Source organism: Eptesicus fuscus, chromosome 5 (genome assembly GCF_027574615.1).
Source record: "Eptesicus fuscus isolate TK198812 chromosome 5, DD_ASM_mEF_20220401, whole genome shotgun sequence".
In the NCBI taxonomy this organism is placed as follows: Eukaryota; Metazoa; Chordata; class Mammalia; order Chiroptera; family Vespertilionidae; genus Eptesicus; species Eptesicus fuscus.
Window position 1 is genome coordinate 74,404,619 of NC_072477.1, and position 26,357 is coordinate 74,430,975.

Consider the following 26,357-nt stretch of genomic DNA (forward strand, 5'->3'; position numbering starts at 1 on the left):
AAATAATAAAATTAATGGAAATTGATTCACTTCAAAATATTTTTTTGAGTATTTATTCTAGGCCAGGTGTTAAGGATAGGGAAGTTATCCTGCTTTCATGGAGTTTGCAATCTAGCAAAGTACCTAAGGATGATAAAAGAAATATATTACTCTTTCCTTTGTTTGCTGCCTCATGTTTTTAAGTTGATTCTATAAACCACTTTTGGTGAGAAGTCAGCTTCCATCTACACCTTCATACTGCAAAAGAAAAAATAATTTTTTATTATTTCCTTGAATATGTGAACAATCACTCAGTAGAAAACTGAGTAAACCATTTAAAAATGCATGACTACAGAATAGTATATTTCAGCAATTTACTAGAGCTCTTATATAGCCCCAGATCAGTGTCATTCAAATACTATTACAATTAAAAATTTCTCTATAGATTATATCCTCATGTTTTAAAATTAATTTAGTTTTTTTTAATCACAGGTAAATTTTTTTAATCCAACATTACCACCTGGTTTGTAATTGTTTGACTCCGCAAAAATCAGAAGGCACTAATGGACAGCCAACCCATCCCATGGTGCTCTGAGTGAAGACAAGTCAGCTTAGATATATGATGGACTAAAATCCCACTACTTAAGGCTGCAAGCAGTGAGAGGAACAGCCATCAGTTTATCTCCAACCATTTTTTATAAAATATATTTTATTGATTTTTTACAGAGAGGAAGGGAGAGGGATAGAGAGTCAGAAACATCGATGTGAGAGAAACATCGATCAGCTGCCTCCTGCACACCTCCCACTAGGGATGTGCCTGCAACCAAGGTACATGCCCTTGACCGTAATCGAACCTGGGACCCTTCAGTCTGCAAGCCAACGCTCTATCCACTGAGCCAGACCAGTTAGGGCTCTCTAACCATTTTAACAAACATTTTAATAAATGGTCTAAGAAGTATTTATTAAAAACATCAAGTGACTCTTATAGGAATCACTACCTCTAAATTTTTATAGTCAGCCAAGAACTCAACAAACCATTAAATATCAATTAGTCCAGTTAGATAGGTAAAATGAGGAACTTGATGATAAAATAAATTAGTGGCAAAAACAATTAACTAAAGAAAATGTTACTGGACCAATTATATAGGAATACACAGATTTTGCCTCTAATTCTAGAATTAAATTAGGCTTTAGGGTAAAAGATAATAAGGGATAGGCTAATTGGAAGATACAGATAAGCAGTGAACAAAGAATCTCCGACAACCTATTATGCAGATACTAGGGACCCAGTGCACGAATTTGTGCACCTTGAAAGGAACTGTGGGTCATGAGGCTGCAATGGGCACAGGAGTGAGTCTTGGCCCATCCTCTGCACTCCTGCCCAGCCCCTCTCACTGCAGCCCCAGTCCCCTGTCTCCCAGCAGCCCCGCTCCTGCCGCAGCAGCTCCCATGCAGCGCTGATGGCACCGGCCCCACTTGCACCGGCTTATGGTCAGCGCACGTCATAGCAACCGATTGTTCAGCCGTTCAGTCTACTAGTATTTGCATATTAGGGTTTTATATATATTGATAAGAAATTGCCAGGTAATGCAAAGTCTAAGATAAATGTACACATGGGCACTGAAAAAATATCTAGCATCTACTGAGCATTTATCATATGCTTAACAATGTTCTAAGCCCCATACCTATTATCTAATTTAATCTTCAAAGTCAAACACTATTCCTTTGAGACTGATACTAGGATTATCTTCTTCTAAGATATAAAGACAGACACTGAGATATTAAGAAACTTGACAAGGTTACATAGCTGGTTAAGTGATAGAGGAAGGGTCTGAACCTAGTCTGACTCCAGAACCCATATATAACTACTATACTATGCTACCTCTCAACATCTTTAATTGACTTTTTAAAAAAATTAAACTTGTAGCACCTTATCAGAACTAGCCTTGTCACGATGCTGAATTTTCAAAGATTCATATGTATGTCAAAACTTCTCAATTTCAGCATAATCCTTACCATAAAAGAAAAATGTTGTCGTCATCTATTGTATATCTAGAATTCATAGCATCCAAGAGTTTCAAGGCTGGGAAAGAAGTTTCTATAAAGAAACTCAGATCTAGTTTTGGTCTCCTGAAATTTCATTTCTGCAAAAGACATAGCCAAAAGCTAAAACAGTACTGTAAGAGCTGATGTTAGTTTGAATTATTTGTAGTTCCTATTTTTCACCCTTATGTGAACCCCCCTTTCCTTGCTGAAACATGCAGGCACAGGTAAAAAAATACAAGCCTGTCTTATATAGGTTGCTTAAAAGTAACTTTTTAAATTATATAGCACATAAATATAATAAAGTCAGAAAATACAGGTTAACAAGATCACCCATAGAACCCAATTCTAGAGACAATAATCCCTAGTATTTGAGTATATCCTTTCAGGTGATTTCTCAGTAAGTACATACAAATGTTCTAAGCAGGAAAGGATTATATGTATTGCTCTGTAACTTGTTTTTAACTTAATGTATTATAAATACCCTTCCATTTCAAGAAAGCTAAACCTGTACCATAACTTTTAAGTGACTGTATAATCTTGCATTATATGATCTTGACAAAATTGATTTAACCAACACATGGATTCTCTTAATCTTATAGACTAGTAAAATAGTGATTAGTTAAAAACTGCTAAGTGGTTGATGGAATTATATCAGTTACGAGTGCTTTTTCTCTACTGTTTGAATTTTTAGATTAAAAGTTCCTCTAAGATTTTTTTAAATTGATATTTTACAGAGAGAGGGAAGAAGAGGAAGAGAGAGAAACATCAATGTGAGAGGGAAACATTGATTGGCTGCTCCTGCACACCCCACACCTGGAATCGAGCCAGAGACCTGGGCATGTGCCCTGACCAGAATCGAACTGACAACCTTTCAGTGCAGGGGATGACATCCAACCAACTAATGAAAAATTCTTGACCTTATTTCTGTCTGTCTCAGAGAGGTTTTTTTGGTCAAAAGATCATATCACAATGAAGTATTGTAGTATCAAATTAATAAAGATTTAGGAATTACTTGGGATCATGGGATAGATCCCAGTAAGTATTCCAAGAATCAGAATTCAATTCCAGGTGTTTGCCCTAGCTTTAGTCTGCTCAGAGCATGTGTTTAATCAGGATAATCAGCTGAAACACGGACTTAACATGCATTTCATCATGGCAAACTGTAAATGACTGGTGAAGGGCAAACAAACACCAGCTCCTTGTCCCTAAACCAGGAAAACCCTGTTGAGGTTAGAACTAAGGCTTTTTCAACTACCAAATTTCAGCCACTAAGAACACTGAGCACCAAGACTTGCTGGGTGATTGGAAATCCAAATGAGGTAAAAATGAAGATTTTTCTTTCACACTTACCTCTGATGTCAGATGAATCCAGCTTCTATCTAGGATAAAGTTGAACTACAGGATCTATCAACTATCAGGCATCATCTCTAGAAAATTAAAAAATACACAAAGGTTACAATTACAAGATTTGAATGTACGCCAGCCTACTCCACTCCAAATCACACCCATACAGCATCAAGGAAAATTACATCAAGGAAAACTGCTCATTCTTTTACTCAAATCTCCATTCACTATTATAAATTGACCCATCTATTTGCAGGATGTCATCAAATGCTCAAACTCAGTATCAGATTAGGGCAAACTTCTATACCAGCTCTGCTTTTTGTATAAATTTAAAAGTTTGGGTAAAACTATACAATAAGTCTAACCATCCCCTGAAAGTTTATAACAGTCAACAGTCTCTCAATAAGAGAACAGGTATGCAAAACAAGAGCCGTGTGCTGGCTGAGAGCTTGGCAGTCATGGGAACAAATGCAGGGAGATGCAGTAAAAATGACATGGGTTACTGCCAGCTTCTCCACTCTGTGGGTGTGTGACTGCAGAACACATGTAACCAGTCATTAAATTTACAACACTCGCTTTTAAAAAAAATTTTTAAGGGAAGGAAAGCTAAGATTCAGGTAAATGAGAAGGTAATCCAAAATAGCTTTCCAAATCATGTTTCAATTTCATTTGAGCCAATATAGATTATATTTAGCCTTTACTATTGGTAAACTTTTTATCGCAGTAAACCTTCCCTTGACAAAGCAAAATTGAATTCCCATCACTTGGAGCCCAAGTTGGCCACAAGATGGCAATATAAGAAACTCATTTCCTCTTCCAGAGCTTTAGTGTAATCTGAATTTTCAGGGGAAGCATACTAGACAATAAGTTCATGGCTGCAGGCAACTTTCAGACTATTCTCTATTCTTCACATCATTTACTAACTAGAATATTTTTTCTCTTACATTTACTTTATTTAAAACTTATTAACTAAAAATATTACAAGTATATTTTTACCATGTTCCTTTTTATGCAGCAATGTAAAGATTTAAAACTTCCTAACCTCAAAGACAATCTAATTGAAGAGACAAGATTCATGAAAATTAATGTCTGTGGTAAGTACCAAATAAGTGGTAGAGACAATAAGAAATGTTAAGAATCATTGGGCAAGGAACACTTCATGAAGAAAAAGGTAGGTCTTGAATGAGCCTTAAAATTGCACTTAAAATAATACTGTATTATATATATGAGAGTTGCTGAGAGTAGTTCTCCATCACAAGAAAAAAGTTATAACTGGGTGTAGTGATGGATCCTAACCAGATTTATCGTGATGATCATTTTATTTTGCAATACATACAAATATCAAATCATGTTGTACACCTGAAACTAATGTCACTTATTCTCAATTTTTAAAAACTGCACTGTCCAGTATGTTATTCCACACAGCCATGAAAATTAAAATTAAGTTAAAAGACAAAATTCTTCAGTCAAGTCACTTTTTTTTTTTTTAGTCACTTTTTAATTGCTTAATATCCACATTTGGCTAATGGTTACCATATTGGACATTACAAATATAGAACATTTCTATCACAGAAAGTTCTGAACAGTAGTGCCTTGAAGGATCGGTATGACTAAAATAAGCTAATAAAACCATAGAAACCATTTTATCCAAACTTTACAACAACCCCATATTTATAAGAAAATTTTAGTCTCAGAGAAATTTAATAAATTTCCTAACACCACCCAGCTATTAAGAGCTAGGATTTAAATCCAGTTCTGTCAAAACTCCCTATTTTCACTTCAACATGAAATAAGCAAAGCTACAGAAGATGGTTTGCTTTAGAATGTAATCAGACATAATCAAAGTGTTATTTTACTTCTTTGTTGTCCTATAGTTAAAGACTTTATAATTATGTAAACTGTTTTCAGAACAGCAGCATTTGAGATTAGCTAAGGGAATGTAGACAGAAAGCAAGACATAAAGTCAGAGGTTTCCATAGCTTTAATGTCTACCTCAAAACTTCATGATCCAAATAGATCTTATAGGAGAATAATTATAGATTTACCGAGTATTTACTTAGTATAAAGTAAATACCCCATAAACAATCTATGACCCACTCATTTGGTTCCCTGTAAGAAGTGCTTCAAAGTACTGGAGCTCATGGCCAAAGGGTTCATTTTATATATGTGAACAGACACTTCATGAAGGCCTGATACAAACTAAAAATTGTTAATAATCAACTGATGCTTCTGTGTAATTATACTGCCACTCAATTTTACTCAGTGCCTACTGTGTGTCTAGCAATTTGGAATACTACAGTAACTCACAGAACTTCCTATCTTTTGAGGGGTTGTAAATAATTTTTGTTTTTGTATTATTGATGAGAGAAGGGAGAGAGAGAGAGAGCAAGTAACATTGATTGACTGTCTCTCACCCCGACTCGGGATGAGTTAGAAAACCTGGGCATGTGCCCTGACTGGGAATCCAACTAGAAACCTTTTGGTGTACAGGATGATACTCAACCAACTGAGCCACACCAGCCAGGGCCCTCCTATCTTTTTTTGTTAGAAAAGACATATATACATGGGACAGAGAACACTGAGAGTTGAAGTACCTACCTTTATGGTCCTATCAGCTTATAACCATTCCTGCTGAGAATGTCCAAATCCAAGTCTACTTGTTTAGGGGGTCTACAGCAGATGTAACAGGCTTTCAAATAACACTTCTGGGCTAGCACACAGAGTGCTGAAGACCCAGGTCTTTCTTCTCCAGTGGATCCCATTTTTAACCTGAAGCAAAGGAAAATAAATTGGTTGCTTGGCATAGTTCTCTTTTAGAGCTAGCTTTATAGGGCACTACTCTCAAAACAGACTCCAAAGTGTTTTGTTTTGTTTTAAATATATTTTTATTGATTTCAGAGAGGAAGGGTGAGGGAGAGAGATAAACATCAATGATAAGAATCACCAATTGGCTGATGCACGTCATACTGGGGATCTAGCCCGCAATGTCGGCATGTGCCCCCACCAGCAATCAAACCATGACCCTCCTGGTTCATAGTTCAGTGCTCAACCACTGAGCCATGCTAGCTGGGAAGACTGTTTTGTTCCCCATGCACTGTCAGCTAATTTAGCAAAGAACAGTGAATGTTATAACCTCTCAGTGCAGGAGGTATGCACTCAGAGCATATCTATATGTATAAAAGCCTAAGCGACCATCACAACCGAACAGACAACTGAACAGGCTGCGCGGGGCGACCAGGCCGGCAGGGGGGTTAGTGAGGGGTGACCAAATGACCGAGCAGCAGGCTGCGTGGGGCAATCAGGCCCATAGGGGGGACAGTTGGGGGTAACCAGGCTGGCAAAAGGGGGCAGTAAGGGGCAACCAGGCCAGCAGAGGAGGGCAGTGAGGGGTGACCAGGCCAGCGTGTGTGTGTGTGGGGGGGGGGCAGTTGAGGATGACTAGGCTGGCAGGGGGAAGTTGGGGGTGACCAGGCCAGCAGGGAGGGGGGGGGGGAGAAGTTAGCGGTGATCAGGCAGGCAGGCAGGCAGGTGAACAGTTAGAAGCCAGTGGTCCTGGATTGTGACCTAAACCAGCAGTCGGACATCCCCCAAGAGGTCCCGGATTGGAGAGATTGCAGGAAGGGCTGAGGGACCCTCCCCCAGCACAAATTTTGTGCACCGGGCCTCTAGTATGAAATAAAAGTGGTGAGATCAGAAACATCACTAACCATGCAGTTTATCCCAAGAGACCACCATTTCACCCAGTTCCATTGCTGGTGAAACAAATGAAAATATAGGACCTAGGGCTTTGGGTCAAAACAGCAAACAGGAATAATTTGAAATCAGGATGCAGGTGGAAGTAAAGACCTCCTCTGTTAACTTGCTATTTTATTTTCATCCTTTGCCTATCTTGAATATATATAAAGCACTTTTCAGATATTACCTTTTTGCAAGTACTCTGTCATCTCCATTTTACAAATAATGCAAGCAAGGTTAGACTAAATGATAGGCAACTTAGCTTAGTGGATGAGATAATGGATTTAAGTTGGACAGAACTGAATTTGAATCTTGGGTCCCCTACACATTTTCTGTGACCTTGGGCAAATCATGCAATTTCCCTAAGCCTCAGATCCGCACCCCCCGCCCTTTATTTTCTTTTTTAAATATATTTTTATTGATTTCAGAGGAGAGGGAGGGAGAGATAGAAACATCAATGATGAGAATCATCAATCGGCTGCCTCCTGCATATCCCCTACTGGAGATAGAGCCCACAACCGGGACATGTGCTCTGACCAGGAATCGAACCATAACCTCCTGGTTCATACTAGTACATTGATGCTCAACTGAGCCACACCAGCCAGGCCTCAGATTCCCTTTCTGTACAATGAGGACAACTACCACCTACCTCTTATAATTGTTGTGAAGAGTAAGTGAGGCAAAATATAATATAAAATTTTAATTTTGAATATGTTGTTTCTATTAACTGTCCAAACTCAACCACCTTAATGAATAGAAATGCAGTTATTCTGCCTAAAAATTTCACTTTTCGTAACAATCTTGAAGCCAAGAAAATCACTGATATGCTCCTAAGGTCCCTTCCAAATCCAAGATTTGGCATATTTTAAGAAAAAATTTACTTCTTCCTTTCCCTCATTCCCTACTTAACAGTGAAGATTCCGTGTAGTCTATATAAAATTACTGAACAAAAGCATACTTGAATTGGAAAGAAACTAATTTTTCTCCCAATCAGCAAAGCCTAACTGGAAAACTAGATGTTTCACAAGACATGATCTTAGCCTTCTCTCAAGACTTTAAAAATGTACTCACATTAAAACCATCAACATGGTGCTGCTTTTAATAGAAAATTCTTTATCACTCAAGATGTTTATGGTGTTGGTTTCTAGTCATTGCTATGTGCACAAAGTAAATATAACAGAAGGCATGCATGGAGTCCTTATAAACAAGTATATAGCAAAACCCAACTGAAATGTCTGATGTGACAACTGAGTTATGTATAAGGCTATTCAATTTGGAGGAAATAACATTGTAAGCTACTTAAATGTCCAATGATAAAAGATTAAATAAATGATGGTTATGCACATACATTCGATTACTCTGTAACCATTATAAAGAACGCAGTCACTCTATATTTAGTCATTTGGAAATCTTAAGTTGAAAAAGTAAGGTACATGGTGGTATATGCATACAGAAGAGGGGAGAGAAAGTACATATATCTGCATAAAATATCTCGGGAAGAAACTGCTAACACTGTTATTGGGGAGGGGAATAAACTGGCTTAGGACTGCATTGTATATACTTTGATCCTTTTGAATTTCGAACCATGTGAATGTATTACCTATTCAAAAAATAACATTAATTTAACAATGCTCGAGAATTATTAAAATTCCATACAGATGTCTTTCTTATACCTTTTGCCTGTAAGAATAACAAACACATACATTTTATTCAAAATAATGTATATTAAAGAGACAAATGGGAATCGGGTGAAATTATACTCAAAGACACTAGACAAAACATTTTATGAGAAAAAGATATACTAAAAAAAATGTATTGCTTACTTTTAAAAGTTACCTACCATTAATTATACACCAACTAATGCCTGGCCTTCATATATTTTGATCCTCAAAAGCTGAGCCTCAGACTGAGTAGTTCAGTTGGTTACATAGTGTCAGCTGGATACGTCAAGGTTGTGTGTTCAATCCCTAGTCAGGGCACATACAAGAATCAACCAATGAGTGCAACAAACAGCAACTGTGGTCTCTCTCCTTTCCTCTCTAAAATCAATTTTGAAAAATAAAATAAAATAAAAGCTGATCCTCACTGACTCACAAAGGTCACTGGAATGGTAAAGTGTGGCACGAATTTGATTTAAGCTTACATCAAGCTAGGCCCCTGATCTTTTTTAGTATATCCTAAGCTTTTTAGGGCACCCTCCCCACAGTGAGGACATTAAAATCGGGAGCTCTCTTGGAGCTCACTAAAATCATCTGACTTCAGGGTTTGCTGCTTAGTCTCACTAAAAAAACTGGAAGGCTCTGGGCAAAGACAACATCCACTGCAGCTCCCACAACCCAGTAAGGTCCTGGGCCCTGCAGACACAGAAGAATTAAAATGTACTGGTCTGAACTCCTCCCAAGATTCTACCCTCTCAGCCAGGGAGATAACATTCAAACCAGCACTAGGCTAATAGCAACACCTTTTTCTTCAAGTAAAAAGAATCCAAGTGTGTTCCAGGAACACGTGCACTGTGTGCATAAAGCCGAGTCTATTGTTCCTAGGTCACCAGTCTCGGGAAGGAAGACAGACCCAGGACTACAGAAGCCCACGTGGAAACAAGCCAGGCAGAGCATTTCACTGCCTTCCTCCCACCTCCACCAGCCCCACTGCATCGCCTTATGCCTCACACACACACTCTCCAATTCTGTCTTGAAATCAAGGCCTGCCACCGGGAAACGTGGCCCAAATGGAAGAGATATTCAAAACAATTAGGGGACAAAATTAAGAGCACACTTACCAGTCTTTCACCTACAGGAGAGAGAGAAAGTGGAGAGACAGGAAGTGGCTTTAAGAAGGGGCCTCAGAACCTGATTGGCTAATGAGTTAAAGGCAGATGCCCTCCTCTTCTACCTTAAAAGGTACTAAAATAACACAAACCCCTCCTTCACCAACTTATCTCTTAATGAACCAATAATGCTACCTTAATTGTTTTAGGGTGAACTTTTTAAACCAAGTTTCCTTTTGAGTTAATGTAGGTAGCACAAGCAAACACTGGCTAATTCAGGCTATTTATAAATATTCTTGTTTAGATGGGCCTACTGCAATCAATTTTCATTCCTTTAGAATCAGGGGTGGGGAACCTTTTTTCTGCCAAGGACCACTTGGATATTTATAACATCATTCGTGGGCCATACAAAATTATCAACTTAAAAATTAACCTGCGCCCTAACCGGTTTGGCTCAGTGGATAGAGCGTCGGCCTGCGGACTGAAGGGTCCCAGGTTCAATTCCGGTCAAGGGCATGTGCCTTGGTTGCGGGCACATCCCCAGTGGGGGGTTTGCAGGAGGCAGCTGATCGATGTTTCTGACTCTATCCCTCTCCCTTCCTCTGAGTAAAAAAAATTAATAAAAATATATTTTTATTTTTATTTATTTATTTTTTTTTAATTTCTTTATTGATTAAGGTATCACATATGTGTCCTCATCCCCCCATTCCCATCCCACCCCTAAAAATATATTTTTAAAAAATTAACCTGCTGTATTTGGCCAAACATTTCATTAACTCACCCCTTTTGGCAGGGCAGACCAAATGATTTCAGGGGGCCTTATGCGACTCAGAGGCCAGACGTTCCCCATCCCTACTTAGGATAATTTCCTATCCTTTGTGGAGTCAACATGGTTAATTTATGCATGGTTTCATTATAAACAGTCTAAGTCTGTTCACCTTAGAACTTACCTTCAGGGTAACATTTAAGTTAATAGGCTTAGTGGTTAAAACATGGGTGGTTAAAGGCCTAAGCTTTGAAATAAAATTTAGCTGTATTAGCAAACCTTGCTAAACTAACCCTTTCCGTTCTAGTTACTTTTTCATCATTTACTACCCCTAGTTCCTACACCTTAGACTTGTCAATTCTTTTTTTTAATTATTATTCTTTTAAATCCTCCTGCTAGGCTATTTTTCCATTGATTTTAGAGAGTGGAAGAGAGAGGGAAAGACAGAGAGAAACACTGATGTGAGAGAAATACATTGATTGGTTGCCTCCTGCACAAGCCCTGGCCAGGGCCCCCGGCAGGGAGGAGCCTGCAACCAAGATACGTGCCCTTGACCGGAATCAAACCCAGGACCCTTTGGTCTGCAGGCCTATACTCTATCCACTGAGCCAAATTGGCACAGGACTTGTTAATTCTTTACAAACTTATCATTGTCTAGAAGGCATAAAAGGTTCCTGTTCTAGACACTTCTTTGGATCTTCATTCTCTTGTGAAGTCTCCCACGTCCATGTAAAAATTCAATAAAATTTGCATGCTTTTCTCCTGTTAATCTGTCTTTGTCAGTTTAATTTTTAAGCCTAGCCAGGGACCCTAAAGGGGATGAGGAAAACTTTTTTCTACCTTATAGTAGCAAATGAAAACCTCTATTTCAGGGTGCTGCACACAGATATTCCAGGATACTTTCTAGCTGCACAATCTGGAATAAATTTCTTAAAATCTCTGAGACTCCATTTTCTCCTCTGTAGCATGGTGCCAGTAATAGCTATCGAGGACTTGTAAGAGCTTTAATACCAGTATCATAAATTGCGGACCAAAATTTGGATTTTTGCAGCTTGAGCTCTGAAGTTGCTTGCAGAGCATAACTTTGTCCTTTTGGGCTCCGGAACTGTCTGCAGAGCCTCCTATGCTGACTGTACTGTTTGTTAATAATACTCTCTGTACTATAATTGTGTGATCAAAGACAGCCTATTTATTCTACAGGCCTGGCTGAAACTAGGACTTGATAAATGCTTAATTATATATTGGTGCCGTTTCCCACCATTAGAAATAACGGCAGCCATTTTAATTCACATAAGGAAAACCATCTTGCAGACTCCATTTCACCACTATTACTGTTGTGCATCCTTATTAACCCCTATTTCTGCTTATTAACCCTGCCCTTTCCTAAAAGACAGTTATATGCACCATTTTGTGATTAGTTAGGCTAGTTAACCCCTAATTGCCTGCAGGCCTAACAAGCTATTTATAATTCTACCTTCTGTCACTGCCCCCCCTGATGGAGAACCCAAAAAATAAAAAAACTAAGGTTAAGTAAAGGAAGTGGTAATAGCAGTGGCCGACCCTTTCAAGAGACATGGACCGAGATGTATGGCTTTATAGAAAAAAATGGCAGATCATTTTGCGTTCTATGTACTGAAATGGTAGTAAGCAGAACGTGGAATATAAATAGACTTTTTGAAACTAATCATTCCCAGCTCTTGGAAAAAAGTGAGGATGAAAGGAAGGAATACATTTCCAGGCAGCTACACCTTTATAAGAGCCAAACTAATTCCATCCTTAAATTTATGAAAGGCTCTACAAATTTAACATCTGCAAGTTTGAGCATTGCTCACTCTATAGCTCAGCATGGAAAAGCTCTCAGTGAGGGAGAATTTATTAAAGAAACTCTCCTAAGATGTGTACCAGTTCTATTTCACGATATGCAGAATAAAGATGCAATTATTAAGAGAATATCTGAGTTACCACTCAGTAGAAATATCATAAAAGACCGAATAATGAGACTGAACACAAACGTACAACATCAATTAAAGAGAGACATAAGGAAGTGTAAATGTTTTTCGATCTCTCTTGATGAAACTACTGATGTCACATCGCATGCTCAGTTGGCCATTATTGGTCGATATTCTGATGGTCTCACAATGAGAGAAGAGTTGATAAAGTTAGTATCAGTGTCAACAAGTAAATCAGGAAGCGAAATATGTAAGGTTGTTATACAAACATTTCGTGACCTAAGCATTGATATCTCTAAAGTTGTGTCAGTGACTGCAGATGGGCACCAAATATGGTGGGGGGAAAAGTCGGATTTGTCAAATTGTTTACAGAAGCTATTGGACATCTGATTGTGCCTTTTCATTGTATTATCCATCAGGAGGCTTTATGTGCCAAGGCAGGATTCACTGACTTAAACGACTTAATGTCAGTTGTTACAAAAATAGTTAATTGAATAGCTGCTCACCCCCTTCACAAGTGAGAATTTTTGGCACTTTTACTGGAGGTTGATTCCACCTACAGTGGACTGCTGATGTACAATAATGTAAGATGGCTGAGCCGAGGCAAAGTTCTTGAGCGCTTTGTGGAGTGCTTTGAAGAAATTAAGGTATTGCTTGACAATAAGGATCTGGGAAACTTTCCTCAGCTTAATGATGATAAGTGGGTCAACACCCTGATGTTTTTTATAGATCTCTCTGTTCATATTAATGAACTGAACTTAAAGTTACAAGGATTTGGCAAAAGTATTGACGTTATGTTTGGATACATAAAAGCTTTTGAAAGTAAAGTTAAAATTTTCAAACGAGATGTAGAAACTAAAACATAAGTATTTTCCTCGAGTAACAAAGTATTTTGAGAAGGCCAGTGCAGCTGTACAAAATGAAATGGAACTCTTGCATATGAAGTACTAGCATGTTTTAGACTCATTACTTGACCAGTTTAGTGATAGATTTAGTCAATTTAGAAGTCTAGAACAGACCATGAAAATAATTAAGTATCCTGATGTAGTAGTCTACAGTAGTTTGGAATTAAATGGTTTCCAATGGATGCAAATTGATGATTTGGAGATGCAACTTGCAGAATTTCAAGACAGTATCTGGGCTCAGGTGTTTGTCGACTTGAGGTCAAAGCTTGAGAATCTGGAAAGGTGCCGCTTGGAGAATCAAGAGGAGTGCCACTACGAACAGGAAATTTGGAGTGCCTGGGACCGACTACCAGACACTTTTAGCACCCTGAAAAATATAGCAATGGCTTTACTCACAATTTTTCCCTCTACATACTTTTGTGAGGCCTTATTCTCAGTGTTAAATAATATCAAAACCAACAAAAGAAACAGATTGACAGATGAAGTTAGTAGCGCTTACTTGGGCCTGAAGTGTACAAAATACCAACCTTCAATTGAAAATTTAGCCAATGAAATTCAGCAACAAAAAAGTCACTAATAGGCAGGTTAGTTAGAGAATTCCCCCTCCCCCTCACTTATCTTAGTTCACGGCACCCAACACAAGCTAAATAATATCAAGACCAACAAAAGAAACCGACTGACAGATGAACAAAGAAGTCACTAAGCAGGTAAGTTAAATATTTAGTTTTTGGTTTATTAAATACAATTATATATAACAATTATACATTTATGTTATTTAAACTATAAATATCGCGAAATAATGTTTTTTCCTCAAAGTGACACACTACCCGAGTTATGCTCAGTTTTTTGGCGAAGTTTGACACACCAAGCTCAAAAGGTTGCCCATCACTGGTCTAGCTGCTAGCATAACGACTAATCTATAGTACATGCTCAATTCATATCCTTCTTCCTTCCTTGCTCATTACCCATTCTTGTGACTAGAGGAGATGCAAAAGTAAGTAAATGCTTGCATGAATTTACTTATACTATTCTATTTGTCTATACATCATACAATTCTTTCTGGATACAACTAAAGCAATGGAAATCAATTTTTGCTGTAAATCCCATATGGTTATAAACCTACACTTACCCATGCTGTTCTACTTTAGCACTAGCAAGGTTACTTTGCAAATTTTCTTCTCCAATGAAAGGTGCAGGGGATCATTTTGGAATTCCAGAAGGATGATTGTAGGGTTCTCTGAAATCACTGTGGGAAAACTACTTTATTTTTTTTTATTTTTTTTAAGGGAAAACTACTTTAGTTAACAGCTTTAAAATACCAAGATAACATATATAGACAGAGATTAACAGACCCTATGTGTTTTAAGGATTGAAAAGGAAGGCTGCCCAATCTCTAAAGTGGCTTCCTGGAGAGGGAAAGAAGAAAGACTGGATTGCAAATGCTGAAATTAGCTGACTCTACAAGCCTAGAGAGGGTATTAAAAACGTGGAGCCTTAAGTGGCTCTAAGTGGGACATTTTGGGCTGTGCTTAGCACTAAACAAGTGGGATCATCTGCCCTTAGAAAACCTTGCTGACCTATACATTCTACTTGAACAAGATGATCATTCCAGCACCATAAGCCAATGCAACCACACCATGTGACAGTGAGTGAAACAGACTCTGTGTTTTGAAATGTATTTGGGAGTCCATAGGCCTAAATATTCTTAGACAATTCAGGAGAAGAGAGAGGTGTGTTCTTAGTAAGGTGTTGGAAAACAACCATCTCCCCACCCTCCACACACATCCTGAATTTGTGGAAGAAATCATTTTGATTACATATTTATAGTTACCAAATGATATAACGATTATAGAGTGTCACAGATTTAGCCCATTAGCCCCAATTCTTGATGGTGCCATTATAAAGAAAAACAAAACAAAAGCAAAAGAAAGCAAAACTCCCACCTCAAAACACCATTCCAGAAACCCCTTTCATCCTCATTCTTTTTTTTTTTTTTTTTTTTTTTTTTTTTTTTTTAATTTCTTTATTGATTAAGGTGTCACATATTTGTCCTCATCCCCCCATTCCCATCCCACCCCTCTCCCCACGCATGCCCCAATCCCCTGTTGAACTTAACCGTTGGATAGGCTTATATGCATGCATACAGGTCCTTTGGTTGAACTCTCCCCCTCCCCCCACCCTCCCTCTACCCTCCCCTATCCTCCCTCTGAGGCCCGATAGTCCGATCGATGCCTCCTTGCTTCTGGTTCTGTTCTTGTTCCTCAGTCTATGTTGTTCATCATTTCCCCTAGATGAGCGAGATCATATGTCACTAGATATATACTAATAAGCACTGAATGTGAGACGAGCAATAATAGTTATGCTGACAGGCAAATGAATCAGTCTGTAGCGAGCTTCCCCCTGGACCAACAGTTCTTTTGAGACTCAATTTCAATGTCCAGTAGTTCCTTATGTGTACATGTCAGCACTGACCCCCCAGCTCTGGATGGTGGACAAATGGCGGTAACGGAGGTCCGACTCCCTCTGGTTTGGTCTCGGCCGAACCCAGGGGCACGGCGTCACCCGGACTAAGGGGCACGTGGCCTCACCCATACCCAAGGGGCGCGTGGTCTCACCCGGGCCTGGGACCCAGCCTCACCCGGATGGATCCAGGGGCACACGGCCTCACCCGGACCCAGGCTCTGGCTTCACCCGGACCCAGGGACACTTGGCCTCTCCCAGACCCAGGGCCACTTGGGCTCACCCGGGCCTAGGTGCATGAGGCCTCATCTGGTTCCAGGGACACATGGTCGCACCCGGACCCAGGGACGCTTGGCCTCTCCCAGACCCAGGGCCACTTGGGCTCACCCGGACCTAGGTGCACAAGGCCTCATCTGGATCCAGGGACACATGGTCGCACCCGGACCCAGGGACGCTTGGCCTCTCCCAGACCCAGGGCCACTTGGGCTCACCCGGGCCTAGGTGCACGAGGCCTCACCCGGATCCAGGGACACATGGTCGCACCCGGACACAGGGACGCTTGGCCTCTCCCAGACCCAGGGCCACTTGGGCTCACCCGGGCCTAGGTGCACGAGGCCTCATCTGGATCCAGGAACACATGGTCTCACCCAGACCCAGGGACGCTTGGCCTCTCCCAGACCCAGGGCCACTTGGGCTCACCCGGACCTAGGTGCACGAGGCCTCATCTGGATCCAGGGACACATGGTCGCACCCGGACCCAGGGACGCTTGGCCTCTCCCAGACCCAGGGCCACTTGGGCTCACCCGGACCTAGGTGCACGAGGCCTCATCTGGATCCAGGGACACATGGTCGCACCCGGACCCAGGGACGCTTGGCCTCTCCCAGACCCAGGGCCACTTGGGCTCACCCGGGCCTAGGTGCACGAGGCCTCACCCGGATCCAGGGACACATGGTCTCACCTGGACACAGGGACGCTTGGCCTCTCCCAGACCCAGGGCCACTTGGGCTCACCCGGACCTAGGTGCACGAGGCCTCATCTGGATCCAGGGACACATGGTCGCACCCGGACCCAGGGACGCTTGGCCTCTCCCAGACCCAGGGCCACTTGGGCTCACCCGGACCTAGGTGCACGAGGCCTCATCCGGATCCAGGGACACATGGTCGCACCCGGACCCAGGGACGCTTGGCCTCTCCCAGACCCAGGGCCACTTGGGCTCACCCGGGCCTAGGTGCACGAGGCCTCATCTGGATCCAGGGACACATGGTCTCACCCGGACCCAGGGACGCTTGGCCTCTCCCAGACCCAGGGCCACTTGGGCTCACCCGGGCCTAGGTGCACGAGGCCTCACCCGGATCCAGGGACACATGGTCTCACCCGGACACAGGGACGCTTGGCCTCTCCTAGACCCAGGGCCACTTGGGCTCACCCGGGCCTAGGTGCACGAGGCCTCACCCGGATCCAGGGACGCATGGTCTCACCCGGACCCAGGGACACTTGGCCTCTCCCAGACCCAGGGCCACTTGGGCTCACCCGGGCCTAGGTGCACGAGGCCTCATCCGGATCCAGGGACGCATGGTCTCACCCGGACCCAGGGACGCTTGGCCTCTCCCAGACCCAGGGCCACTTGGGCTCACCCGGGCCTAGGTGCACGAGGCCTCATCCGGATCCAGGGACACATGGTCGCACCCGGACCCAGGGACGCTTGGCCTCTCCCAGACCCAGGGCCACTTGGGCTCACCCGGGCCTAGGTGCACGAGGCCTCATCTGGATCCAGGGACACATGGTCTCACCCGGACCCAGGGACGCTTGGCCTCTCCCAGACCCAGGGCCACTTGGGCTCACCCGGGCCTAGGTGCACGAGGCCTCACCCGGATCCAGGGACACATGGTCTCACCCGGACACAGGGACGCTTGGCCTCTCCTAGACCCAGGGCCACTTGGGCTCACCCGGGCCTAGGTGCACGAGGCCTCACCCGGATCCAGGGACGCATGGTCTCACCCGGACCCAGGGACACTTGGCCTCTCCCAGACCCAGGGCCACTTGGGCTCACCCGGGCCTAGGTGCACGAGGCCTCATCCGGATCCAGGGACGCATGGTCTCACCCGGACCCAGGGACGCTTGGCCTCTCCCAGACCCAGGGCCACTTGGGCTCACCCGGGCCTAGGTGCACGAGGCCTCACCCGGATCCAGGGACACATGGTCTCACCCGGACCCAGGGACGCTTGGCCTCTCCCAGACCCAGGGCCACTTGGGCTCACCCGGGCCTAGGTGCACGAGGCCTCATCCGGATCCAGTGACGCATGGTCTCACCCGGACCCAGGGACGCTTGGCCTCTCCCAGACCCAGGGCCACTTGGGCTCACCCGGGCCTAGGTGCACGAGGCCTCACCCGGATCCAGGGACACATGGTCTCACCTGGACCCAGGGGCGCTTGGTCTTTTCCAGACCCAGGGGCACGTGGCCTCACCCGGGCCTAGGTGCTCGAGGCCTCACCCGGATCCAGGGACACATGGTCTCACCCGGACCCAGGGACGCTTGGCCTCTCCCAGACCCAGGGCCACTTGGGCTCACCCGGGCCTAGGTGCACGAGGCCTCATCTGGATCCAGGGACACATGGTCTCACCCGGACCCAGGGACGATTGGCCTCTCCCAGACCCAGGGCCACTTGGGCTCACCCGGGACTAGGTGCACGAGGCCTCACCCGTATCCAGGGACACATGGTCTCACCCGGACACAGGGACGCTTGGCCTCTCCCAGACCCAGGGCCACTTGGGCTCACCCGGGCCTAGGTGCACGAGGCCTCACCCGGATCCAGGGACACATGGTCTCACCCGGACCCAGGGACGCTTGGCCTCTCCCAGACCCAGGGCCACTTGGGCTCACCCGGGCCTAGGTTCACGAGGCCTCACCCGATCCAGGGACACATGGTCTCACCTGGACCCAGGGACGCTTGGCCTCTCCCAGACCCAGGGCCACTTGGGCTCACCCGGGCCTAGATGCGCGAGGCCTCAACTGGATCTATTGACCCCTGGCCTCACTCGGACCCAGGGGAGCGCGGCCTCCCCCAGACCCAGGGGCGCTTGGCACCTCCGCAAGATTCCCGCCTCTCCCCGCCGGCATCTGGGTCTCCCACGGGTCCCCAGAAGCTGGATTTCAGTGTGATGGAGAGCTAATCTCCCCTAGGTTTGGAACAAAAGCCCCTTTCCCCCGCCACCAACCAGACCCACGCGCCTCCACACCTCATCCCCTCCGATTTCGCTGGTTTCCTCTTCCCTCTTAGCTATAAATCTACCATTCAGCCATCTCTCCTGTAGTTCTGGATGGCAGAGGCTCTGTCCTCCATTCGTGCCCCTGAAATTGCTGTGCGCGGTGGAGTTCGCAGTTCCTTTGTTTAACTTAGCCGCCTTCTTGATTCTCCTCTGTCAAAATGGCTTAAAGGGCTTGAATGTAAGATGAGAACTCCTAAGAATCCTCCAAATCGGTGTTGGCGGCCTCCGGGGCCTCGAGGATCTCACTGCGCAGTTCGGCCAGGTCGGTGGCGCGGATGCGCCCCTCCTGCAGAAAGATGGTCTCTTCCTTCACAGAGAGCCGCTGCGCCGAGTCCGCGGCCGCCGCCACAGCAGCTGCTGCGGCGCCCACGAGCCCATGGCCCCGGCTGCGGTGCTGACTGAGAGGAGCAGCCGCCCGGTCTGGGGAGACGCGAGCAGCAGTCGCCACCCTCACTAGCCCATGTTCCAGTTGTATTTCCGAAACTGCCATGTGAGGCAACACATCAGCCTTTACCTCCGCCGTCATCTTTTTCGAATTCCCCAATTTGTTCTTCTTAATCCCTTGAATTCAGTCAACTCTACTGAGGTCTAGTGGCGCCGGGAGGTGCACGGAGAGGGCATCCGGGCCTCCGTCCGGTGTGTGGGGCGCGCGGCCCGCGGAACCAGGCGCGCGGGGGCCTCGCGGCGGGGATGGGCGCTGGGCGGCCGCCGGGCTCCGGGCGCCGCTGCCGCCGCGGCGTCCCCAGTGCCCCGGGCCGGGCGGCCTGCGGGGGCGGCGCAGTTGCGAAACTGAGTGAGTATCTACAGTTAAGTCTTGATTGTTGTTGGTGTCACTAGGAGGAATTGTCCTCCAGGCCAATTGTCCATGAGGACCCTCTTTGTCTATATAGGAAGAGTTGCTGTGCAGGAGACATGAGGCTCCTGTGTCTGTGTCCCTCTGTATTCCTTGCAAACACCTCTGAGAGAAACGCGCCCTGGAGTTTCGCCCGCTGCCTGGAACTGGGTTTCAATGTAGTTGGAACTGGGTCTCAGCGCAGTCTGGCGCCTTTGTCTCCTTCCCAGCAGGGCCATTCAGTGGCGCAGGCAACAGTCCCTCCTCTGCGCGCCCTCCCGTGTGCGCCTCTGGAGCCGCCGCTCCTCTGTGCCTCTGCCCCACAGGCCAAATTCATTCCCCCAGCATGTGCCTGGCTTCCCAGGGTTTCGCCCGGAACTGGGGTTCAGTGCAGTCAGAACTGGGGTTCAGCACGGTCCGGAGCCCTTGTCTCCTTCCCGCTAGGGCAGTTCAGTGGCGCAGGCAACAGTCCGTCCTTTGCGCCCTTTCCTGCGCGCGCCTCTGGAGCTCTGCCTTCCGCCGCTCCTCTGTGCCTGCGCCCCACAGCCCAGATTCATTCCCCCAGCCTGCGCCTGGCTTCCCAGGGTTTCGCCCGGAACGGGGTTCAGTGCAGTCGGAGCCGGCGCTCAGCGCAATCCGGAGCCTTTATCTCCTTCCTGCCAGTGAACGCCGGCCAGGCCGTCAGCCGCCCCTTCCTCTCCGGCTCCATCCTCCCCGCAGGCGCGCGTGCTCGTGTCTCCGTCCGTTTCTCCATACCTCAGGCTTTTGCGGCTCCCCCGACTGTCCCCGTGGCCTTCTCCTTCTCCCCAGCTGTGGGCATTTCAGTCCGCCAGCTTTCCTGTGGTTCTGGACGATGACCGTTCTGACCTCTAGTTGTATTTTTGAAATTGTTGTGCCCGGCTGCGGGTTAGGTGTTTAACCTATGGCGCCATCTTGGTTTCTCCTCATCCTCATTCTAATCACCTCCTATGACAGCTACTCTTCATCTCTGCTGGTCCTGCACTTATATATCTGTTCATCTCTTTTCCACTTCCATTCTTCCTTGGGGCTCATCTCATTGTATATAATCCCTGACCTTGAGATTCCTGGGACCAATTTTAGGCCCCTTTGCTTTAATCACAGTCCTTCTTCACCAGGCTTTTTGGCTAACTCCTTCTTTCTTCTCTGAACCTATAATTCCTTCCCCTTCCCATCTTTTCCCATCAGTACCTGTGCTGATATTTCGTTTCTTTCTTCCCCATTCATCAGGGACTGGGGATCTCCTGAAACCTGGCTACTATTTGCTTTCCTAAAGTTCAACAAATTTATGATGCCACAGCAATATGAGCAGTGCTGGTAAATCCATGGAAATGGTATCTTGTTTTAATGTGCTTTATAAATTACAAACACTCAAAAACTTTAAATACTTAATTACAATCACAAATTTAAAATATTGGATTTTTTTCTAATGATTTAAGCTCCTTAGAAAACATAGAAATATACTAATTACAAAGCTAAGCAGTAAAACTCACATTTACACTCCACAAATGGTGAATGAAAAAGGGGCTATACAATAAACCTGACAAGCTCATGGGACCACAAGGCAGGCCTGACAAGCTCAGTGACCAAAAGTAACCACACAGGATGGTCTGATTAAGTTCCTAACTGGGCAGGTCCTGGCAGGTAGTCGTCCTAGGCCTATAGCCTCCTAAACAAAGGGCACTCTTTACCTTAAGTGAGCTCTGTCCATGGTTCTTAAGCATCTAGGACAACAAACCTTTGGAATGTCACAGTACTTTTCTTTTCCTACCCGTCAAAGTCACAACCACAGGATTCAGACTCATGGCCACCAGAGCATAGGACCACAGAACTCCACACTATTATCTTGTTCCCTGCATACTCTCTCTATGTGCTTCGAATCTTAATTAACTATCCTGTACCCACCGATGTAAAAGATGTGTTTCTCCATTTTGCCTTTTATCCAGTCCTGTTATGCTTCCTCCCATCCCCTTAATCTACCACCAGTAGATTTCATGTACCTTCTCTATGTCTTATCCTTTTATTCAAATGTATAAAATAAGCTGCAAAACTGCCATTCTCCAGAGAATCTGAGATCTTGCTCCCTGGCATATGTCATCAGTTTACCTCCAATAAACGCATAAAAATTTTCTACAGGTTTCGATGTTACTCATGTCAACAAAATACTTTTGTTTAAATTTTTATTTCTTCTTTTTCCCTTTTCTTCTACCTCCTGTCTTCCTCGTGTTCCTTCTGCTCCTGCTATTTTTCCTAATTTTATTTTATGTATTATATGATTTCAGAAATTTTACTAGAAAATAGTTTTATACCTTTTGGAGACCCACATAAAAAAATAACTCATCTATTTATAGATTGCTTCAGCTGCCTGAAGTTGCATAATCTTATGTATGAACTAAATGATTATTTACCAGGACATGGGTGCTAGTTGCTTAGTCAGATATGATACAAAGCCATACAACTGGTCATTAGGAAGACTCCCTATTTTAAAGACCTATTTGTTTAATCTTGGCTTCATAAATTCCCACTTACCATAGGTTTTACTTTTTGAAACGTGAACACTTCCCCAGTAATAATGTACCTGTATTTTAGCTTAATAATCAATTTTCCTGTAATTTTAATATGTTGTTCTAGAGTACAGATAAAAGAGAAATTTAAATAAATCTTAGGAATATCACATCAAAATCAGTGATACCACTTAAAATGTTCACTTATTAGGATATGAAATCTTGATTGGCACAGTTAATTATTCTCTTTAGTTATACTTATTTTGATTAGTTTATCATTTTTGTTAATATTTTTAAATTTATTATGACTATTATAAGCATACAGAAAAACAGGAAAAAGAATATAATGAATATCTCTATGCCTATTACCTAAATCTAACAATTATTTATATTTTGCCATATTTGATTATTTTGACTGAAGTATTTTAAAGCAAATTCCATATATAATGACATTTTATCCCTAAATACTATAGCATTCATTAAAAAAAATATGTTTTTATTGATTTCAGAGAGAGGAAGGGAGAGGGAGAGATAGAAACATCAATAATGATAGAGAATAATTGATCTCAGCTGCCTCTCGAACACCCTCCACTGGGGATCAGCCCGAATCCCGGGCCTGTGCCACAGTGGGAATCGAACCATGACCTCCTGGTTCATGGGTGGATGCTCAACCACAGAGTCACACATGCATTTTTTTTTTTTTTTTTTTTTTTTTTTGTTAAGCAGACAGGTTTATTAAAAATAATATAGTCTGGGGCACATTGATTCCAAGAGGGTGTTTGCAGCAGATTTTGTTATAATTAACAGCTAAATAATAAAGGTGTTTTCTTTTTACCTTACAAAGTTACTAAATAATAAAGGGAAAAGGAAAGAGTAGGGCTAATCCAGTAGAGACTGAAGACAGGATCAATCTTCCCTAAGCACTTGTGTGGTCAGCAGTCTTAGGCAAAGCTTGTCTCTACAGGATTAGCTAGACAGGACCCAAAGTGATTTTTGCACTGAGCTTCTCTTGCACCTGTCATGCCAAAAGGCATGGGATTCAAGATAGAGCAGAACCAGCTTATTAAACTGTTCAAATTATTAAAAATGATTAAAAGCTAGTTAAAGATTTTCATAAACACTATTCCAAAATGTTAGTTTTAAAAATGTTACTAGCAATGTATGCATTCCCCTTATGTTCCTCCCCTCCTCCCTACCTCTTAAAATAAACTTGAACACTTCAGGGAGAACCAAAAAGTCAACCATTTGAAAAGAAAGGTGAAGAGGGGAGCAGATGCTGGTACTGCTTGAGGGGCTGCTGATGCAGGCTTTGCTGGCATTAAATCCCCCAGTAAGGCATCAGGTGTCGGGACTCTTTCTCATAAACATCTGGAACTATGCCATAAGGTGTCTGTACCATTTTAACTGTCGACTTCCCAAAAAGCTGGCGCTCGTAGTCTATCAGCTGCCTCCAGAAGCCTACATTGGGCCTGATCACAGGCCTCCGGGCTTTCACCCAGTTGTATGCCTCCAGCAGGCACACACTGTGGAATTTCATCAGGTAAGCAATGCAGAGAGTGGCTGAGCGGCTCACCCCTGCTGCACAGTGCACCAAGGTGGCCCCATGCTTCCTGCTTACACTATGGATCTTGTCGGCCACAGTGTCAAAGTATAGTCCAATGGGGGCATGAGGCATGTCAGCCAGAGGCACTTTAACATATTCAAATTGGGGCCAGTTGAAATTGGGTATCTCAATAGTAGCATTAACAATGCAGGTGATGCCACGAGCCTGGAGGAGATGCCGGTTGGAGGCCACACTGCCTCTGCCCAGGAAGAGAGAGGAGGTGATTTGAGCGATGCCTCCTATGTCTCCCTCAGCAATCATCCGAGGGGCCATGAGAGTCCGTGGTAGTGTGCTGTGACCTCTGGAGCTCATGAAGACACTGACAATCACACTTGCATCATTGGAAGCGAGACCAGAGCGTTTTGTTTTCCTCGACCAGGGAATCCGAAATTAGAGTCTCCTTCTTGGGAGGGGTCTGGTTACTCTGGAATCCTGGGTCTGGATCTGGCAAGTTATGAGAGAGCTGATCACAGTGGATATAAATTAGATCGGTTCCGACGGGTTCGCGGCGGACGCTCCGTCCTCCTGCGCGGCTCTCGGCTTCTCCACACATGCATTTTTAAATCTTAACTACAATGCCATTATCACATCTAATAAATAGTTCCCTAAAGTCATCTAATACTCAGTCCATACCTACATATCCTCATAGGTCTTTTATTGCTGGCTTGTTTAAACCAGCACCCAAATATCAAACGCTGTATTTGGTTGCTATGCCTCAAAAGTCTCTTTTAATCTAAAAAAGTGCCAACCTTATTATTTTTTTTCTTATAACAATAACTTATTGAGAGAGTCAGTTCTGTGGAATATGCATTTGCATTTTTATGCCACGTGAGTCTGAATATTTTTCCATGTGCTTGCTTAATATAATACAAACTGTTTATTCATACCTTTTGTCCACTTATCTACAGAGGTTTTGATTTTTCTTATGACTTTGAGACAGCTCTTTATATGTTAAGCATAGTTAATACAACTTTTAAAACACTGCAGCTTTCCTTTGGGTTTTGTCTCAAATTCTTTCATTTTCTTTTTAAAGAATAGTCAAATATGTTATTTTCCTCTGTTTTCTTGTATTGTCTAAATAAAACCTAAAAAAATTATCAATCACTTTGTTATGGCCTGAATTGTGCCCCCCCCCCGCACACACACACACACTGCATATGTTGAAGTTTTAACCCCCAGTACCTCTGAATGTAACTGTGTTTGGAGGCAATGACTTTAAAGAAGTAATTAAAGTGCAATAGGTCATGTAAGTGGGCCCTAATCCAATATCACTAGTGTCCTTACAAAAAGAGGAGACTAGGACACAGACTCACAGAAAGGGAAGAACATGCATGGGAAAATACAGGAAGAAGATAGCCATCTACCATCCAAGGAAAGAGATCTTGAAAAAAATCAACTCTGCTGACACCTTTATCTTGGATTTCTTCCTAGCCCGTAGGTAAAGGTAAGTGAGATGGCATACTTCTGTTGTTTGAGCCACCCACTTATTTATGACAGCCCTAGCAAACAAATACACTGTAACATTTAATAAGTCACTGAAATTTTTCTAAAGATCAATTTTCACAGATGTAAAATGAAGGATAATAACACCTACGCTATAGGGGTGTTGTGAGAATTAATATAGTAAGCATTAAATACTCTAGCTGTTATCCTCATGAAGATTAAATAACATTTCCCAAGCGAGCTTCCAACTGAGCACTCTGCAGCAAAAGAGGACGGGGGGAGAGTAGTCTGAATTGGGTTATGAGGCCCCCTTGCGGGGTGCCTCACCTCAGCCATTGAACTCACTTGGCTGGCCGTGAGTCTGTTCCAAGCTCCGCTTGAGGAGGCATCCGCCAGGCCCCTCCCGAGGGCGGGGTCCGTGGCATCTCCTGCCCAGTCTGTCCTCGCGCGGAGACCCGTTCTCTGGGAACTCACCTCCCCGCAGCTCAGGGAGGGCCCTGTTGGGGCCGCTCTTGGCCCTAGTCTCAGACCTTCCCAGGGGACATGGGTAGAGTGACGAGGTGCACTCAGCGCGTAGCCCCACCAATGAGCTTCCCTCCGCCCTGGGGAAAGGGGCGCCACACGGCGGATATATAAGGCCCCCTTACCTGAAGGCCTTTTACGGTTAGGGTGACTTCCCACAACACTTAGCGACATGCAAATTTAGACGGGCGTGCCTCCCCGTCCCTGTGGGCAAC

The 26,357-nt window shown here is 44.0% G+C and overlaps 1 protein-coding gene, 1 long non-coding RNA gene and 2 other non-coding genes across 5 annotated transcripts; all 4 read right to left on the minus strand.

Annotated features, from left to right (window-relative positions):
• Positions 1-49: 49 nt before the first annotated feature.
• LOC114229264 (uncharacterized) lies at positions 50-26,336 on the minus strand. Of its 2 annotated transcripts, XR_008556153.1 has the most exons (7): positions 26,268-26,336; positions 14,621-14,737; positions 8,945-9,071; positions 5,968-6,138; positions 3,376-3,452; positions 1,996-2,123; positions 50-237 (listed from the first exon to the last, which is right to left on the minus strand). It is a non-coding gene; the product is annotated as an uncharacterized LOC114229264 (long non-coding RNA). The 2 variants fall into 2 exon arrangements; XR_003615359.2 differs by lacking the exons at positions 8,945-9,071; positions 14,621-14,737 and having other exon boundaries at positions 26,268-26,331.
• On the minus strand, positions 509-655 carry LOC114229266 (small nucleolar RNA SNORA79). The gene has a single exon (XR_003615361.2). It is a non-coding gene; the product is annotated as a small nucleolar RNA SNORA79 (small nucleolar RNA).
• Positions 3,111-3,187, minus strand: LOC114229267 (small nucleolar RNA SNORD126). Its single transcript, XR_003615362.1, has one exon. It is a non-coding gene; the product is annotated as a small nucleolar RNA SNORD126 (small nucleolar RNA).
• On the minus strand, positions 23,291-24,716 carry LOC129147106 (dual specificity protein phosphatase 14). The gene has a single exon (XM_054716397.1). The coding sequence runs from the start codon at positions 24,487-24,489 to the stop codon at positions 23,893-23,895; it is 597 nt and encodes a 198-aa protein (XP_054572372.1). The 5' UTR covers positions 24,490-24,716; the 3' UTR covers positions 23,291-23,892.
• Positions 26,337-26,357: the final 21 nt, after the last annotated feature.

Bases quoted from the DNA above. Each gene is read 5' to 3' on its own strand.
- LOC129147106 (XM_054716397.1), bottom strand. From the start codon at position 24,489: ATGAGCTCCAGAGGTCACAGCACACTACCACGGACTCTCATGGCCCCT.